Source organism: Typopeltis vanoorti, chromosome 6 (assembly GCF_054136105.1).
Source record: "Typopeltis vanoorti isolate ZY-2024b chromosome 6, IOZ_Tvanoo_1.0, whole genome shotgun sequence".
Lineage (NCBI taxonomy): Eukaryota > Metazoa > Arthropoda > Arachnida > Uropygi > Thelyphonidae > Typopeltis > Typopeltis vanoorti.
The window spans coordinates 17,511,521-17,532,510 of record NC_143554.1 but is presented as its reverse complement, the minus strand read 5'-3'; the positions used below and the strand labels follow the sequence as shown (position 1 = coordinate 17,532,510).

The 20,990-nt window shown below is 35.0% G+C and overlaps 1 protein-coding gene across 3 annotated transcripts in view; it reads right to left on the bottom strand.

The window, feature by feature from the left end:
* LOC150105314 (uncharacterized) overlaps positions 1-14,099 on the bottom strand; it is a 33,592-nt gene extending 19,493 nt beyond the window's left edge. Inside the window, exons 1-2 of one of the 3 annotated variants that reach the window (XM_090394075.1) lie at positions 13,822-14,099; positions 1,904-2,023 (exon numbers count right to left, since the gene is read on the bottom strand). In XM_090394075.1, coding sequence (XP_090250201.1) covers positions 1,904-2,023; positions 13,822-13,943 — 242 coding nt within the window. In that variant the 5' untranslated portion in view covers positions 13,944-14,099. Of the gene's footprint in view, positions 1-1,903; positions 2,024-13,821 lie in introns of those variants that run through there. The other 2 variants (XM_090394076.1, XM_090394079.1) reach the window with 2 other exon arrangements.
* Between the last annotated feature and the right edge of the window lie 6,891 nt (positions 14,100-20,990).

Sequence of the window (20,990 nt, the reverse complement as noted above, 5' to 3'; positions counted from 1 at the left end):
AGACCACATTTAATCTCAAGAACACGGCTGCAGGATTACCCAATCTTTAGCCCCACATACAGTAATGTACCCTCAACTAACAGCTTTTTGTGTGGGTGAGCTTTTTTATTTTTTTATTTTTAAACCTAAAGAGACAAGCATTCAAAGCATCAACATGCATATGTGCTTATTACTACCACAATATGATCAAATGGTTCTACCAACATGCTCCCAAAACATGGATTGGCTTGGGAATTCTCAAAAAAAGTTTTAAGATCAGTCTTCTTGGACACACAGTACTTCTACCAAAATATTAAAATAGATGTAGTTAGCTCCATTACAAGAATTATAATGTGCCAAAAACACTTCTCTGAAGACAAGTATCTTCCTCCAATTTCACAATGCATAATCTCACATTGTGTAACAATGAATATAACAAAGAGCTTAGAAGTACTCTAACCACTTCTACAGTTCAGTTTTCTCTCTCTAATAGTACTACTTTGGCCCTTGCAAGATCATTAAGGGCAAACAAGTACAGCCCAAGAGAGAACTAGCCAAGTGTTGCCATATAGGCATGAACTTGAAAGATCTTCAATGATTTAGATGCAATACTGACAATAATACAAGGACTGTTCACAATGTCAATGAAAAGCAAATGTTATTAGACAGCATTCATTTATATATATATGTACAATGGATGTTTTCTATAAAAGGAGTTATTAACTCCAGTACAATCCCGAAATATGAAATACATTGATTTGGTTGGTTTATGGTCAAAGCAGCTAAAGCTGAAAGGCCATGTATGCCTATTAAATGCATACTCTCTGGCTGGTCTGCCTGTTTTTGTCAGATAAACTCAAAGAAAAGCTTAGTCTTCAATCCGAGGACAGGGATTTCCTTGCTACCTCAATACTGCCAACTCACCTTCTGCTGAAAAGCCCTATAAGATTCCTTATATCTCAGATGTGATTCATACCTATTTCTTTCAAACAAAAGGCTAAAAATATGTATAACGTGTCAACCTAACGAGAATGATGCTGCAGTGAAAGTTAACTTTTTTTTTTTTTTTTAAATAATGTATGTGCCACTCCTCCACACAAAATTTTATTTAGGATTAGTCTACTAAGCAATCATAATTTAATTCTGACAGATACTGGTTCCCCCAAACAGGATCACTATCATGAGCAACACTTTCCTATTTCTTCCAATTAGAAAAATGGAAAATTTTCATACAGCTCAACTAGGGAATTGGTTATTTCCATATTTTTAAAAGTAGAATAAGATTATATGAATATGGTATTCCAAACATAGATCTTTTCAGAAACCAGAGGATACTAGTCCAATAACACTTTCATCTACAACCAAAAAAACTGATTAAATGTTTGACAAAGCATATCTTGCACAAAGAACCCATCATATGATGTTAATGAAAAATTGCAAATGTTCACAACTTATAAATCAATCTCATGCAAGTAATATGGGAACTTAGTTCCCAGTCGTAATTTTATCCACATATTTATACTTGAATTTGCATTTCAGTCTGAATGAAGGATTATTATTTCGACATTCAGCTATCACCCAACCCACTCATGTTAAGATGTGTAAGAGGTTATTTTATTTTTTTGGCAGTTTAATCATGCATCGCCACTAATCCCTAAGTTTTCTCAAATTTTAAATTTCACTTGTGCATCATTTGTAGGTAGGATTAAAAGAAAATTGTCTGGATGTTTAACCAATTAACAAAATTCCATAACCTATATTACACTTCATGTGCATAATATATATATAGCATATGTGAAACAGATATAACGTAAACATCTGAACAGATCTGCTGATCAAAGATTAAAAAGAACTCAAATACAAAACACTTGAGGGCTATATGCAATATGAGTACCAGAAATTATACGAAAATAAGAAATCTTACCATATGTATCTTACACGAACTTCTGGACTAAATGCAACGGCTCGTACTGGAGATGTCACATCACTACATCTGTCTTCAACACATCCATCATCACATTTAAATTTTTTCCTCGCTGGAGATCTATAATAAAATAATGCAGCTATCAAGAATTTCAAACAAAAATGAGCACCATTTCTGAAAATTACTATTGTACCTAATTTTAGAAGCCCAAACAAAACTAACTATTCACTTTGAATTAGCTTCAAATACACTGCTTCTCCATTCTCATTTATTCATTCCAAACATTTTCCTCATGTTTCAGTTGCATTTCTTAACACGGCTGTCTAAATACTGATCAAAGAAATATTGTACAAAAGTTGTTTGGTATGCCTGAAGAATTTTATGAAGCAAAATTACCTAAATAAAAAGTTTTAACTGGTTTGACCTATGATATCTAGCCTCAAGTTCTTTACACATTAAAAAAAGCCTCTAGGATATCCTGTTGGTTGTTTTTTTTTGAAGTTAATGGCAACTTGAAAGTGAAAATAACTTCCAAAAGAACAGTAAATATAAGAACTAGGCTAAACCAATGAATGAATACAATAATAAAGCATCAAGACTAGAAGTAGGGTGGAAGAACCAGACAAACAACAATGCTGATTAGCTGATGTCATTATTAATCTAATGCAATTTTTTTTTTTTTGTAAATTATGGTATTTATTCTTAAAATTGTTTTTAATTTTTACAACATGTCAGGCTAGGTCGTTTAAGTAGTTTAGATATGCCATGATGTAGTTTACTACAGTATGTTGGCAGCTGCCGAAACAATGTGTAGGGATTGAGTAGCAGATGCAGTGCATGTGTTGCTCAGCTAAGTCATTATTTTTAGTAAATATTATCAAAATTGTTACATATATTTGGTAGTATTTTATTTATTTTTAACTGTGTAGTTAAGTCATGTTGTTCAGTCAACTACTTTATGTACTTTTCAAAATCATTTTTGTTATAGCACTGATACTTAGGAGAAAAATGGTGACCAATACATCGATGTTGACTGATATCAACATGCAAGATTTAGTGCAATGTAGCACATGTTTAATGTATTCATTGCCAAGAATGGTTTGTGGTACAAAAGAAGAATGGTGAAAATAATTGCCGGAAATGTTTTGCAAGTTACTATATGAAATGCCAGTTGCAAAATAATGAAGTGGCTGATGTGGAGCTGGCCTTATATCCTTCACTGAAAGATATAAGGCAGGCTTGTCAGTGCTGTGGAGAATGTAAAGGAAGCAGTAAATGATAGAACACGAAACATGAGTTTAAAAGAAGAGGTTGAAAATAATGTGTTTCTAGGGCAGAAAGAAATGGCATGCTTACATGAACTCCTTCACAGGACAAAACACGAATCGAGCGACTGTTGAAACGATTAGCATGTGGGACAGAAGGATGGAGAATGAAAGAAAGAGTGAATGGGAAAAGCATAACAGTGAAAGAACCTGAAAGAAAAGAGTATTGTGTGGGGATTCAATGTTAAGAGATATACTTAATGAGAAAGTGATGAAAGCATGTCTTCCAATTGTGAAGATAAAAGGATGTTAGTGATGCTGTAAGTGTGCAATGATAGAAGATATGAAAGAGTTGTTAGTTGAAGCAAAAAAGAGAAAGTATTGCGAGTCGGCTGCCTCCGTAGGATAGGACAGAACTGAGAAGGGACATGATTGCCAATGAAAGATTGTACAGGAGGAATGGTGCGCAGTTTATTGATGCATGGAATGAATTTGAAGGACAAAAGGACATACAAGGGTAGAGTGAAATGTTCTCGGCCTAACAATCAAAAAACTTGCCGCAACCACAAGGTTGTGGTTTAGATTTACACAGGTTGTTATACTTTTTGATGTGCTTATTTATTTTTTGTGATTCTTTCTGTGCAGAAGGTTCTGAGAGAATGGACCAACGTTCAACATTGAGTTTCATGGAGAGGCTGGTGTGCAGAGCAGTGATTTGCTATCATTGAAGTGCAGGGCTGGCACGTTTATACAAGGGTAGTGGTCTAAAAAGTTATCAGCCTAACAATGAAAAAACAAATTCATAATTTCAAAATTATTTTTATTTTTCAGCATAATCTCCCTTCCCTGTAATGGCTCTCAGCAAGGGGTGAACAATCATACCAGTTTTCTGGTAGTAATTAGCTATTTAGCATAGTGTAGATCCCTCAATTTTTCCAATGCCAAAACGTTTTTGTGGACAGGTGCATTGCCCTGATGAAAAATGATTATTTTCTTCTGCAAACCAGGTCTTTTCTCAAGAATTTTTTCATCTAGTGTGGTTAAAAGATCAGAATAATATTCCCCTGTTATTGTTTTACCCTTTTCAAGATAATTAATAACCAAAATGCCTTTATCATTCCAAAACACCAATGCCATGACCTTTCCTGATGGAACTAACTATCTTCTTTGGTGCTGAACAATCAGCTTCTGTCCACTGTTGACTGCTGTTTGGATTCTGGTGTGTAATGGTGAATCCAAGTCTCATCCATAGTAATAAATTGCCGCACAAAATTAGTTTTATTCTTGTTAAAATGCTCCAAGCACTGTTCAGAGATTTTCATGCACATGTGTTTTTGATCTGCTGTGAGCAAGTGCAGCACCCATCTTGCACAAAGCCTTTTCATTTGCAATTCTTCATGCAAAACATATCCTACATGCTCTTTTGAAATGCCTATAGTCTCAGCAATTTCATGCACTTTGACTAGCCGGTCATCCAATACCATATTGTGCACTTGATCAATGATTACTGGCATTGTTACACTTTTTGGACATCATTCGCATGGATCATCTTCAAGGCTGGTACGGCCACATTTAAACTCAGCATCCCATTTCTTAATTATCGAAAACGAAGGTGAAGAGTGCTCAAACTTTTATGAACTTCGAAAGAATTTCTTTTGGCATTAAACCTTCTTCTTTAAAGAATTTTAAAACCCCACAATACTCAATTTTATCTATTTCAAGGGATACAGACAACACTTTTGCTTCAGACAGCTGTATAAAACTACTTGATAGAATGACTTGCAATTTCACATGGATGCTTATGACATGTATCAACTTAGGAAAAAAAAAAAAATCTTGCCAATAGTGTTGCCATATATGGTCGAGGCCAAGAACTTTTCAGACCACCCTCGTATAATGCATACCACACTGGGAAACCTTGGCCTGGAGGACAAAATTCTGTCTGTGTATACTCAGAAAGGTCAGCAGTGATGACCTTTCTTTTTGTGAACATTAAGAGAAGATTAGAGATATAAGAGAAGATTAAAATGCCTCAAAGGGAAATATTTACAAAGAGCACATTTTATAATATTCCCTAAACATCAACTAAAAAAAAGCAAATATGTTACGTGCTATTTATGTGCACAAATCTAGAGTGCCAGGATATTTGTGATACAGCACACTCGGCAAATCCAACCATCACACATTATTATCAGGATGTGCTGAAGGTTATATAATCCAGAAACTGCTAAAGAACAATTATGACACTTTTTCAAATCGCTCTTGAAGCCCTCAGAAAGCAAATCTCTCAGCAGTTTTGCTCCAGACAATTAAAAATCCTTTACCACACAAAACTGTTGAGATTGTAGCTTCCTGCTCCCAGCTAAATATCACCAACCCTGTTAAAAAAGAAACTAGCTGAAAGCTCAAGCTTCTCAAGTAATCTCTCAGCAAGTAAAAACAAATTCCAGTTATTTTATCCCTCTCAAGGGAGATATGGATCAAATGATGCACAATATGCTTCCTTTCCCATCATAGTTGACTCTACCTTCTCATGGTATGGATGTTTTGGCATAAATGGCTGACAAATTTAGAAAGCACATATGCTGCTAAAGAATACCTACCAGATATAACTGACATTTCCTTGCAGCAAATGCTCTTTGCTCTAAGGAAATTTTCAATAGACATTAACTCTCTCCTGGGTGGAGAGTTAATGCCTAGTAGAACACCACCATGCTTATTTAGAGGCCTACAGTGGAATATGCCATATATATATTCCACTAACTTTGACCTCTAGATCCTCTAACCTTTTCCATAAAGGAAGTGATCCCCTTCAAAAAAGGTATGCTAAATACACATAGGAATCCAAAAAAAAAAATTTCAAATACAGTGATTCCTCGATTTGTGTGCCTAATGCATCCTTTAAAACAGGCGCATTAATCGAGTACAATAACCTAGGGAAAAAAAAATATAATTCGTTCCTCAAATTTCTTTTTTTACCCTTGTTTTTTTATTATAAAAGAATTAAGGTATGTCTCAGGGCCTAGTTAAAGGTAAACTATTACGCTGAAAGACAATAAAACATATTCAAAGTATAGATCTATTATTCTGGCGGGCATTCTGTTTCTTTTTTTTTTTTCTCATACAACTGCCTCTTCGAATTTTCCTGCTTCTCTCTCTCTTCACAAGGGCCAGTCTCTAAGCATTGCTACTTAAAAGTTTCGGTTGCACGAAAAATATTTTAAATTTGTTTCTGTGAAATCTCTTTGGGCTTGTCAGTAATTAAAGTTTCTTCATATTCTACAGGATCTTCCCACTGTGCATCTAAATTTAGCAGGTCGGAATCACTCAGTTTCTCAGATGAGATTTAATTAACTTGGATTCATTTGAAAAGCCTCTAAAATCATTTGTACAATGTGGAAGAATGTGCTTCCAAATAGATCGCATATTGCTAGCATTCAAGTCATTCGACTTTGAAACTTTAAAACCAGGCTGAGATTTCTCTGATTTAGCCAGAAAAGTCTTGGAAGGCACTGGCTTCAAAAAAAAAAAAAGGTAGTTTCATATTTTAAGAAGTAAATATTTGTTGGTCACAATAGTCCCCTTCTTATACTATTTTCTTCAAATCTCTGGATAATTTGCAGCCACCTCCTTATCGGCACTTGCAGCTTTGCCTGTGATTAAAACATTATGTAGGCTATTTCTCAAACCACCCAGCACTAACATGGAATTCTTTTCCATCATTGATAGCCCTTTCTTTAAAGGTTGCAAAGAGACTTAATGCTTTTGATTTAATAAGGTCAGTTCTTAGCAGGCTCCGTTTTTGGTTACAATCTTCGATCCATGTACAAAGAAGTCTCACCAATTCAATAGCCATTATAATACTATGCATTCAGCAGCTTTGCTTAAAATTGCTCTTATAGTTGATTCACCCATTTTTGTGTTCTTGTCTTATCATTGCTCAGGACTTGCCTTGTTCACTTTCTTTATTATTTAAAGTTTTTCTTCCAATGAGATTACTCTTAGAATCGTTTTCACACTTCTTTTACTCATGAAAGGTTGGGAAAATATTTTTTTAAAAAAAAAAAAGTAAGGAAAATAATTGCAAAGGTTTGATGAGGAAAATGCTATGTAATTAGCAGACATAAATTTTGGTGGTAAAAATTTGGAACATAGTATACATGGAAGTAGTGCAGTATGCCATTAAAAATAACTTTGTAAAATGTTTTAAATCATTAACTAAATTATTTCATTCTGGTGAGTGATTTTTTAAAATAGTTAGTCATAAAAATGTATAGATAGAAAATTTTTAAAATCTGTAACATTTATTTTTAAGATGTATATAGGCATGATTTATATAAAATAAGACCCAATGTACATAAGATTTTGAAACACCTAAATGCAGATACCAAAGAGAACATAAAATTAAACACTGAATTGAAATTAGAAGAATTTCTAAATTACTACACAGAACTGTGGACAGACAAATATTTTAAAAAAGACAACTGGCAAACAATTAACAAAAATGAAAAGGAAATAACTGAAGAAGAATTAGAAATCAGCCTGAAAGAAACAAGAAACTGAAAATCACCTGGAGAAGATAAGCTAGGTTCAGAACTATATAAATACGCAGGAACAAGATTCAAAGGAAGACTTATTATTTTTAAATAAAATTTACTCAACTGGTATCCCCCCAATAGAATGGGAAAAAGCAATTGTGATTCCTATCTTTAAGAAAGGTAATAGAGATGACCCTAAAAACTATAGAGGTATCAGTTTACTAAATTCATGTTACAAAATATACAGCAGAATCTTAAATAACAAACTAATGAAATATTCCGAAAACTTTATTCTAGAGGTACAAAATGGATTTAGAAAAGGACGATCATGTATAGACCCAGCCTTCTGCCTAAAATTAATAATAGAAAAAAGAAGAGAATATAATTTAGAAACACATATTGCATTTATTGATTCTGAAAAAGCATTTGACAAAGTTAAAAGAAATATATTATTTAACACATTAAAAGAAAGACAAATACCAAATAATATCCTAAAAGCTGTCACAAGTATATATGAAAATAATCAAATACAAATAAGATTAAATCATGAGCTATCATATACAAGAGAGATAAACCAAGGGGTCCGACAGGGATTTCCCCTCTCAGCAACTCTTTTTAATATCTACTTAAATGAAATAATAAAATGGAGTAAAAATTTACATCAAGGAATTAAACTTTCACCTACAGTTAACTTAAACACTCTCCTCTTTGCAGACGACCAAATAATAATTACAAATTCTGAAGATAACTTACAGAAAGCTATTTTAAATCTAAATGAGATATCCAAAGATTATGGTATGATAATATCAATGGAAAAATCAAAAACTATGGCCTTTAAAGGACAAGATCCAGCAAGAACTAAAATAGTAATAGATAACAAGATCTTAGAACAGGTGAATTCATTTAACTATCTAGGATGTATGATCACTTATGAAAATGAAAAAGATATAAACATAAAAATTGCAAAATATTTAAAAATAACAGGAGTAATTAACTCTATATTTAAACCAAACCTAGTTCAAAAACAAACCAGGCTAAAAGTATACAATACATTAGCCCTACCGGTCTTAATGTATGGAAGCAAAATCTGGACAATAAAACAAAAAGACAAACAAAGATTAACAACAGCAGAAATGAAGTTTATGAGAAAAACTGCAAAGTATATCCTATTTGATCACAAAAGAAACGAAGATATTATGAAAGAATTAAACCAAGAACCAGTAATTGAAAAAATTAAAAAATATAAACATAGATGGATGGAACACGTTCAAAGAATGAAAACAGAAAGATTACCAAAACAAGCCTTAAAGTACAAGCCATTAGGAAAAAGAAAACCAGGATGTCCTCTTAAACGATGACTTCTAAGGCCGGAACAGACCATACTAAGCCTAAATCCTTGATACGTATGATGATGTATATAGGCGCACTAATCAAATTTGGGTATCAAAGAAAAAAAAAAATAACGCACTAATCAAGGATGCATTAATCGACGGATTACTGTACAGTAGTAAAAGGATCTTGCGAGCTCAATGGTAGATACTCCATAAGACTGAACAAGATGGTACCAAGTCTGTCAATAACAGATTGACCACTAAATACCAAAATATCCAAGAGTATTTTCTCTGAATGTCATAATCTCCATGCCAAAATCAAATGAAGTACCATCAGCATAAACACAATCACTGATTTAGCATCAATCAACAGACTAGACCAAACCAAAATTTCAGCTACATTGTAATCTTCCTCAACTGATCTCTTATCTGATCCAATACTAATTAAACAATAAGTCCAACTTGTTTTCAACTAGAAATTGGCCTTTATCAAGTGGATAGTACATCAACTAACTTTATGAACTATATTTAATTTCCTTAAAGTTCAGGAAATTCTGAAGGTATCTTCTTCCCTGACCATAATGAATTTAATTAATATTGATTTCAAACAAGCAAACAGTATGCCAAAAAATAAAAAATAAATAAAAAAAAACTTTCATACCGTAATGAAATGTTAACAAAACCACACTTATTTTAAGATCCCAAATTTCCGGGGTATATCTCAGAGTACACAAACATGTCCAAAAAACAGATGGCTGCATGTGTGTTTTGTGAACATTTTTAGGTGATAAATTTCATCATGTCCCTTCATTCTTAATGCAAGCTTGAAGTGTCTTTTCAAGGTAAAAGGACACTTTTACTTTATCATCCGGTGTAAAACCATTTTGTTGCTTATTAAAACTGAAATTACCTGAAAAAGTTCCACTACCAGTTTCTAGAGCAAGATTTACAGATTAAGTAAAATAAAAAGTCAAAAATTAATAAAAAAAAATCCTTAGCCCATCTACAGTACTAATGTTTTACATGCTGTGAACATAGTACCATAGACAGACTGAAGTATACAAAGATTCTTCTCATCATATGAAACAAACTTTTTTCTAACTTGTGTTATTCAGGCACGTAAAAAAAACTAACAAGCAAAATGCTGCATGTACACTTTCCAGGATCTCTATCTTATTAGTTCATTTGTATTACTTTTTTCACTGGTCTTGGATGTTTTTTTTTCTCTCTCTCTCTCTTCATCCACATATGCATATTCATGTCTCAAGATTGTCTCTACATTCATTTCTAAATTTCTGTTCACTTGTCTGCTCAGTAAGCCAATATCTCTCACATGCATAACTTCATACCACTGATTTCTTCTAAACCGACAAGCAAACATGGTCTCTCAAATACTATGTCCTTAAGTACAAACTGGGTTGAATTTTTAACTTCCGTTCCCCTACAGAAAAGATTGCAAAACCTATGCCATACCAGTTTTGCTGAAGTGATTAGGTGGTCAAGAAAGAACTATTTTTTTAGCAACTGAAATTTATGATCACACACAACATGTTTTTAGAACTGTTTTAACACAGTTGTAATATATATATTAGAAGTGTGTTAAAAAGGTTGTTCCAAAGAATAAAGGAAGATGGACATTATGCTCATTCTCTGCAACCCCAACTATGAAATTCTGAATGCAATTTGACCATAGATGTTTATGAAATAACCCAGATGATCCTGCTACATCAGAATCACGATTATGATACCACTCAGGCAGCATATTCCGACTTCTCACCACCAATATTTATGAAAACAATCAATTTCAACATATGGTTTCCAAACTGTTTACACACACGCTTGGAAAGAAGTCGACTGACCCCCCCCCCATGGGCAAGGTACATTGCACCTTCTGAAATGGCTGCCAGAAGGGAACTGGTAGAATTCAAAAGAGGCATTATAATACATGCCATGTTGTAGATCTATTTGTTCAACAAAATGCTGTGAAATTATGCCATTCCAATTCAATAATCACCCTCTACCAAGCAGTTGGACAAGTGCCTGGTGAACATCTTACCAGTGTGCAACCCCAAATATGAAATTTTGAAGTGGCATTGTGATGGTATGGCCCTAGAATTGTTTGTTGTGTCACAAACATTGCGTGTTTCTACAGAACTGGCCAATGTCCATTTCAGAAACAATGCACCTGTCATAAGGCTGCTGCCTGTAAGTGGTTTGTGGATATGAACATCAGCACACTTTACTAGCCTCCAGAGCCCTTATTCTCAACCCTACTGAACGTCTGTGGGATGAAGTGGGGTATAGCGTGAGGCCAAGGGTTGACCCTCCCACAACAGTCTAAAACTTCATTACATGCCCACAGGAAGAACGGTCCAAAAACTTCCACTGATCACTATCATACGCTCGTGGCAAATATTCCCCATAGGATTGCTACAGTCATTGCAGCAAAAGGAGATCCTACAACTTAAGGTGGACACCATGGCTTTTTGTGCCACACTATATGTCGCTATGCACCATCCAGTCATTTTCAACTCTTGGGGATCTTGTGAACACAGCCTCTCCATCCTACTTGGCCTCTTGTCCTTTCTTTCAGTTAGTAAATTTTATGTTGTCCAACTCTTTTGTGGTCTTCCTCTTCTTCTCATTCCCTCAATCTTCGAACATAACTGCCTTTTCCAATGATTCATGAACTCGCATAATGTCCAAAGTACATCAACTTCTGTTTAGCGACCACTGCTTCCAAGGAGCATTCTATCTTTAAAGTTAAACATTGCTTTTTCCCTCCATGACTATCTTTTTAATTTAATTTTCAAAATTATCATCATTTCCGATTCTGGACCACTGTAAATCATAACTTTTAACGATTTCTATCGTACCTCCCTTTATTATAGATTCATTTAAATTGCCAGAAGCCATCACTTTTGTTTTGCTGATGTTTATAAGCCCAGCTTTGTTACTTTCCATCTGTACCAATACAATGAACTGCTTCAGATCTTCCTTAGTTTCTGTTATGAGGGTTGCATCATCTGCATATCTTAAATTATTTATTTTCTTGGCACCAATCTTAAAGTAGGATCTTTGTCTAAATCAGTCGTTCCCATAACATATCTCTATAAATATTGAAGAGGTAGGGCAACAATATTCAACCATGTCACACCCATTTTTCCATGCAAACATTCTTTCTCCAAAGACTGTTTTTACTGAAACTTCTTAGTTGTCATACAGCTCTCCTATCAAGAGAATTGGTTGTTCAGATATTCCCATTGATCTCATTACAATCTGCAGTCTGTTGTGATCCACACAATCAAAAGCTTTCTTATAATCAATAAAACAAATGAATACTTCCTTCTGAAATTCTCTTGTGCTTTCCATAATCCATCTCATGTTTGCTATTTGGTCTCTAGTTCCTCTATCTCTCCTAAAATCTGCCTGTTCTTGTGGCATTTCTCTATTCACATATGGCTCCAACCGTTGTTGGATCACTTTCAGCATAACTTTACTTGCATATGAAATTAAAGTGATGGCTCTATAATTCTCACCTCTGGGATTTTTTTTGGGAATTGGGATGAATTCTGATGTTTTCCAATCTCTAGGCCAGTATCAGTCAACATATACTTCATCCCCAGCTGCTCTCAATAATTCAACTGACACATTATCAGCTCCTGGAGCTTTTCCTTTTGGCAGTTGTTCCATCGTTGATATCACTTCACTTTTTATTATCATGGGTTCCTCAACAAATTCTCTCCTTTGAAATTCTTCTTGAATAGTATTATCTTTCTTGTACATCCTCTACATACTCTTTCCATCTATTTTTCACTGCTTCTTCCAGACATTTACCTGAATTACTTTTCAGATAAGTGTGTGGGATAAACTTCCCTGTAACATCATTTATTTTTCTAAACAGATCTCTGGTTCTACCCATAATATTACTTTCTTCCTCAGTTTCGTTTCTTCTGAATTGTTATTTTTCTTCTTTCCTCTGCTATTTGAATAGCTTCTTCTGACAACCATTTATAATCTTTCTTTCTTGTTGCTTTATTAAGAATATTCTTTAGTGCTTCTATGACTGTACATTTGGTTTCTTCAGTTATTTTAATTCTCTTTCTTTTAGAGTATCTAAAAGAAATCTGATACTATTATTTTGTTTCTTCTTAGCAATTAATTTAAATTTAATTTAATAACTTCAGCTATTAATAATTCATGATCTGTTCCAGTCTGTACCAAGTAGTAATTTAGCAGCGCGGATGAACTCCTCCACCTACTGCTGGCAACAATATAATCACTATATATACACACGCACAAAGATTTCAATTAATCTCAGTATCTCTTCTCTCTATGCTTGCAAGAATAAAAATTATCTTGAAAAAAATCCTACAACATAAAATGAAAAAATATCGACGAAATATAATTCAGAAATGAAAACTTCTCATGAAAATCTAAGAAATAACATGTTAGTTTCACAATGCGATTTAGGACTTGCTGGGTAACAAAAATGGCTGCTATTAAGTAACGAAACGATAACTCCTATTGCAGTTTAAACGCAATGGAATGAAAAAAAAAAAAAAAAAAAAGCTTGAAAAACCATATACTTAAAAGTTTATATAAGCTTTTAATTATATGGTTTTAATATAATTAAAATCATTTAATATAATATATATTCATATTATTTTAAAAACATTGATCGATAATTTTTCGACATATTTTAAGATCTCATTAGACATAATAAAACGGAATAAGACCAATACAATTTAATATAGTTTATAATTAACGCCATAATTACTTACACATCTTCCTCTTCGTCCTCTTTCAGAAAAACCGTTTCATCGAAAGCTGTGCTTTCTAAAGTATCAAATTCGACATTCTGAAAAAAGTCCACATACTCATTACCTGTAGTGAAAGGTAGCATTTCAAAATGAAATATTTAAATTATTTCAAAATGAATAACAGATGATACTGTAGACAAAATTTGTCTATTTAGTATAAAAATAAAACAATGCGAAACTCAAAACTCTCTAAAATGGCGAAACCCTAACTACAGCATTTCACAACACTCCCTCAATACGTGTACGTTCAACGTCAAGCAACTTTATTGGCTAATGGAAACAAAGACAAGTTAAGGTGATTGAGATATGTGATTGGACAATATTCATTGCTATTACGCCACCTTAAGTCTTTGATCATTCAATACCAAAATTATATCCGATATGATAAAATGTTTTAATTTGTAACCACATTTATTTTAAATGTGGTTACAAATTAAAAGATAAAAAATAATAATAAAATAAAAATAAGTAAAAGATAAAATGAATGCATTTAAGTTAAGGGATATTATATCCCATATTGTTTCATAGCCGAATAAGAAACTCAAAGAGTTTCATGCCGAATATAGAAACTATATAAAGTTCGGCGGGTCCAAGCGTAAGCATATACCTGGATAGTGCAACACCTAATACTGAGGCAACTCATAGTTTGGAAGGGGGAGAGGACACATGTGAGGAAGGAAAAGGATTTTATTCAATTATTAAGGGATAACTATCTGAGACAGCATGTAATTGAAAATACTAGGGGTGTGAGAGTGCTTGACCTGGTAATAGCATCTGGGAATTTGACTGTAATGAATATGACCATGTTACCACCTATGGCTAAAGGTGTGGAATTTTCGATTAAGACAGGGTATATGTGGAATTACCGTGCTGGCAAGTATGACAAGCTTAGGAGATTGCTTGGATCAGTGCCATGGCAAGTACAACTGCAAGGGCTGGACGTCGATAGAGCATGGGAAGTGGTCAAGGAGCATTTACAGGAGGTTATGACTGACTATATACCTAGGGTCCGAATAGTAAAACAAGTAGGAGTTAAATGGATGAATAACACCATTAAGCTTGAGCTGCAAAAAAAGAAACAACTGTGGAGGGAATTTAAAGAAAGGGGTGACCTGCAGGCACACGAACGGTATAAAGTGCAGGCCAGAAAGGTAACGAGTGTGGTAAAAAAAGCAAAAGCGGATTATGAAAGGAAACTAGCTTTGCAAGCAAAAGAGAATCCCAAACAGTTCTTTCAATATGCTGCAAACAAGAAAAAAACTGTACACGGCAAAATGATTTTAAGGAATGACGATGGTAAGGTCAATGAATCAGTCGATATAATGGAGTTACTGAGCGCGCACTTTGCAAAAGCATATCATCCAGGTGGTGACATTGAAAAAATGAAGGAATCATTAGTTTATATGGGAATAGTGATAAATGAAGTGGAGGTGACTAGTCTATTACAGAACCTTAATGTGAACACATCTGTGGGATTGGATGGTATACCGGCACGGGCCTTGCGTGAAGCGGCCAAAGAATTCTCAGTGCCCTTGACCAAGTTGTTTAATCTGAGTCTCGGGTCTGGTTTAGTCCCAAAGGTGTGGAAAGAGGGGAAAATAGTTTCACTGCATAAAGGAGGATCCAAGACTACGGTTGCAAATTACCGACCAATCAGCATATCAGGAGTCGTTTCCAAGGTCTTGGAGAAAGTAGTCAAAGGAAAAATACAGGAATGGATTGATGAAAACGAGATACTGTACAGGGGACAGCATGGCTTTGTGAAGGGTAGATCATGCTTCAGTAACTTGCTCAAGTTTTATAACAAGGTGACGGCTGAAATGGATAAGGGAAATGGGTTTACAGTGATACTGCTGGACTTGGCAAAGGTGTTTGACAGGATACCACATGGAATACTAATCCGTAAACTACAACACATGGGAATGGATATAGGGTTGGTGAGATGGATAGGTGGTTGGTTGATGGAGAGATATCAAAGAGTAATTTATTCAGGAGTAGAGTCCAAAAGACGGCCTGTGACTAGTGGTGTGCCGCAAGGTTCTGTTCTTGGACCACTGCTGTTTAATCTGTTCATTAACGATATAGGGAAGGATCTAAGTGGAACAATTCATTTGTTCGCTGATGATGCAAAGTTGGGTAGGGCAATAATGAATGCAGAAGATGTCAAAGTCTTGCAGGATGACTTAGATAGATTGGAGTTCTGGGCTAAGGAGAATGGATGTCAATTTAATGTGACAAAATGTAAGGTTATGCATTTTGGGGTGAAAAGATTAGCAGCAGTATACCACATTGGTGGAACTGTACTCCAAGTGATTGATGAGGCCAGGGACTTGGGAGTGTTGGTGGATAGGAAGATGAAGTTTAGGGGGCACATTGCAAAAGTAGCTAAATCAGCTCATCAACTCACTTGGTTGTTGAAAAATACCTTGACGAGCAGAGACAAGCAAGTTATTGTACTTCTGTACCGAGCCTTGATAAGACCACATACTGTGCCCAGATTTGGTCACCTCGGTTCCTTCTTGATGGGGAGGAGGTGGAGAGGATCCAGAGGCGAGTGACTAAGATGATAACAGGTCTATGGAATGAACCATATGAGAACAGGTTGAAGATTTGTGAGTTGCAGAAACTAGTTGATAGGCGGAGGAGGGGAGATATGATTGAGACATTCAAATTGCTAAAGGGATTCTGTAGGATTAATTCAGAGGATATTTTTGAGATCAGGACTGGTGGTGGGAGAACTAGGGGACACCTATGGAAGCTGGGCAAGAGTGTGGTTAGCAGGGGTGTTAGAGCTGGGGTCTTTACTTTTAGAGTGGTAAATGAGTGGAATAAGCTGCCAGAGTCTGTTGTGGGTGCTATGACAGTGAACGAGTTCAAGGCAAGGTATGATAGATACTGTGAGAATGTAATCGCATAGTTGTGTGGACATGATGTTTAGGGCCTCCCTCGATGAGTCTAAGGACTCCTGGAGTTGCCCGGAATAATAATAATAATAATAGTAAGGGTGGGGCAAGCTCCGAACACTATTCTTGGTATTTACCCATAATGTGAAACCCAGCTCCTAGGAGCTGTATTACTGTTCAACATTATGAGAGGTCACTACCCAGTTGGATAAAAGACCGGTTTCAACCTTAATTGAGGTCTCATCAGTGAGTAGGTAGACCTAAATGATACCAAGTTTGGTATTATTTAGTATTATTATGGGTAAATACCAAGAATAGTGATCGGAGCTTGCTCCACCCTTACTATGAGTTGGCTCAGTGTTGCGCTACCAAATGGGTTGGGTGTTGCACTATCCAGGAATTTGCTTATGCTTGGACTCGCCGAACATTATACAGTTTCTATATTTGGCATGAAGCTCTTTGAGTTTCTTATTCAGCTATAAAACAATACGGAATGTAATATCCCTTAACTTATATAAGTTCATGTGGCCGAATTGAAGCCTTTGGCTCTTCATATAATTAGTAAAACGAATGCTATTGCAAAAATGTGTAGAAAAAGAGGTCTGGAATATGCTGATGTTTGAAGGCAAAAGATGGTTACATCCAAACATGAAAGGTCATATATAGTGATTGAAGAGATTGCTGTTTTCTGAGCAAGTTGAAGTATTTAGGCAAGGAATCTAGAACTGATAATGTTGATAGTAAGAGGGAGAAGCTTATGTAGGGAATGTGCTTTTGGTGTTCATTTATCGCGGAATAACATACAGAATAGAAAGGATAAAAATCTGTAATGAGCTCTTGTGAATATTGAAACTAATAGAATTTATATGAGTTGTAAATGTGGAATCTACAGTTTTTGTATACTAATGCACTCGGCGTGGTGTTAAAAGTATTGGAAAGTTGTTTAAAGACAGAATCCAGGAATGGATGGATAAGAATATGATACGGTATGGGGGACAACTTGGTTTTGTTAAATATCGGTCTTGCATTAGTAATTTATTAACTTTTTATAATAGAATGACAGCTGAGTTGGACAAAGGAAATGACTAAACAGTGATAATGCTGGATTTTGCTAAGGCTTTTGACAGGATACCCTATGGAATACTATTAAGTAAATTAGAACAAATGGGGATCGGTACTAAATTAGTGACGGAATACGAGAATGGCTCAAGAACAGATATCAAAAAATAGGGTATGGAAGAGCAGAGTCCAGGATGAAGAAGGTAACCAGTGGTGTGTTGCAAGGCTCTGTGCTTGGAACATTATTGTTTAATTTGTACATAAATGATATAGGAAATGACTTGAAGGGATATATTCAATTTCCTGATGCAAAGTTGGGTCGCACAATAATTAATCAAAGTATTGTAGAGAGCTGGCAGTATGTACAAAAGATAATGGATGTAAGCTCAATGTGGAAGTGTAAAGTTATGCAAATTGGAATTAAAAGATTACAAGCAGTGTATCACATTGACAGAAATGTACTTCAAGAGATTGATGAGGTTAGGGACTTTGTGAATAGAGTTGAAGTCTAGAGGGGATATTGCTAAGGTGTCCAAGATAGCGAATGGGATTACCTGGCCACTGAAGAACACACTAGCATGCAGAAATAAAGAAGTTATTATTCCTCTTTATAAGGCTCTTTATATGCCCATATCTGAATTACTGTGATCAGGTCTGCTCCCCTCGATTCCTTGAAGATGAGTAAGTGGAAGAAAATTTTCAGATTTAAGTGACGAAGTTGGTGAGTGGTGTAAGTAATGCTTCCTACATTGATAGATTGAGGGATACATTAGTTGGTTGATAGGCAGAGAAGAGGGAATATGATATAAACATTTAAGCTATTAAAAGGTTTTTATAAGATTGATGCAGGGAAAATATTTCAGCAGTGGGATAGTGCTGGCAGAACAAGAGGTCATTCCTGGAAATTAAGTATGCATGAAGATTAGATTTTTCGCTTGGAGAGTAGTGAAGGAATAGAATGCATTGCCTGACTCGGTTGTGAGTTCTTCATCTATCAACGAAAAGAGGTATGATATTTATTATTATTATTATTATTATTATTACTATTATTAAACAACACCTCATGGAGTCAAAGACTCATCTGGGAGGTCCTTTTATCACACACACACACACACATCTCATCATACTATGTCTTAAACACACTCAGGCAAGGCATTCCAATCATTCACAACTCTGCACGGAAAAAACCTGCCTCTCACTCCCCTACTCACACCCTCTTTATACAGTTTCCAGGGATGACCTCTGGTTCTCCCCTGATCTCCTGCTATTCTCTGTAGAACTTCTCCACCATTGATCTTATAACAACCCCTTACCAACTTGTAGGTCTCTATCATATCTCCCCTCTTCCTTCTCTCCACCAGACTCTGCAAATTACATCTTCTCAATCTTTCCTCATCCTCAACATTCCAGAGGTCAGAAACTATCTTAGTCAGTCGCCTTTGCACCCTTTCCAACATCTCTTCATCCTTCTGAAAACCCGGTGACCAAATCTGGGCACAATAGTCCATGTGTGGCCTAATCAAAGCCTTATACAATGGAACAAGAATCTCCCTACTTCTACACGTCAGTGTCCTCTGCATCATTCCCAGAAGTCTTTTTGTTGTCTTCACAATTTTGGTGATGTGTCCCCTAAATTTTAGATCCTTATCCACTATCACCCCCAGATCTCTTATTTCCTCTACCTCCAACAATATATTCTCACCAAGCATAAATTCTGCATCCCATCTTTGTTTTCCAAATTTTAAAACCTTACATTTTGCAACATTGAACTCACATCCCCATTTGCTTACCCAATCACTCAATTTATTCGAGTCTTCTTGCAAGGCCACAACATCTTCACTACTCTTTATGGTTCGTCCCAATTTTGCATCATCTGCAAACAACTGAATATCTCCATCCAAATCTCCGCCAATATCATTAATATACAAATTAAATAGTAATGGCCCTAAAACAGACCCCTGAGTCACTCCACTAGTGACTTTCCTTTTCCTGGATATCGCACCCCCATACACAACTTGTTGATACCTATCAGATAGCCAGTCTCGAATCCAATGCACTAATCTAATATCCAACCCCATCTGTTGTAGTTTGACTGTCAACTTATCATGAGGTATTCTATCAAAAGCTTTTGCGAAATCCAAGTATTGTGTGGATAATAATTTGTGCCTCCGGCAATGAGTCTGATGACTCCATGGAGATGCCTATATAATAATAATAATTTCATTATGTGAACATTAACAAATATTTAGTTTTGTTTCACAAAACATCACCAGTGTGTAAAGGAAAAAAAAACAAAAACAAAACGTTAAATCTAAAAGTACAACTATCATGATGTAGTTACCTGTATACTAGGTTGAAAACTAAGATCGGGATCCTGAAAAAAAAAAAAAATAATAATAATACAGACGTAATTACAGTTTCCCAAATTATGTGAATGCATAAAATCTGGTTACAATGGGTTATCCTTTGTTTCATTAATGTTTAATATTAATTATATATGATCCTTCCCTACATGGGCGCCCGCAGACGGGGGGAGGAATCCAATAAAAAATTCCACAAGTCATAATCATAAAAGTGATTGAGATATGTAACCTTACACCCTCGACCATGGAACGCTTTGTCTGTCTTAAAATTTTATTACAGGTTGGTTGGTTGGTTGGTTTCAGCTCTCAGCGGGATAACCATACAACACATGTATCTTTTATTGCAGCAATAATTTATTGCAGGCCCTCTGTGTCTAATGATACACTGAGTGTAGTGTGAATTGTAAATTTATAGTGAAACAAATTTAAAAAGAAAAATACATTTTTAAAAGGTAAGTGTATGTAATTTAATATTATCTTACTTGTTAGTTTTACGATTTTTTTGCTTTTAAACTGAAATAATTTAATTTAGGATTTTGGGATTAATTAATTAATTAGTTGCTTCTTTAATAAAAATAAAAATATAAGGGAAGAATTTTTAGGATTTACAAAACTATGATATGGATTGAAAAGTATTAGTTCTGCTATTTAAAAAAAAAAATGTAATGGTTTGGACATGAACAAATTAATCGGAGAATGGCTGTGCACGTATGGCAGGAAGGGAACTGGTGTTCAAGCCGAGATAAGAAAAAATATATCCAAAAGCCACTTACATACATTGTGCTTCTCACAGATTAAACCTAGT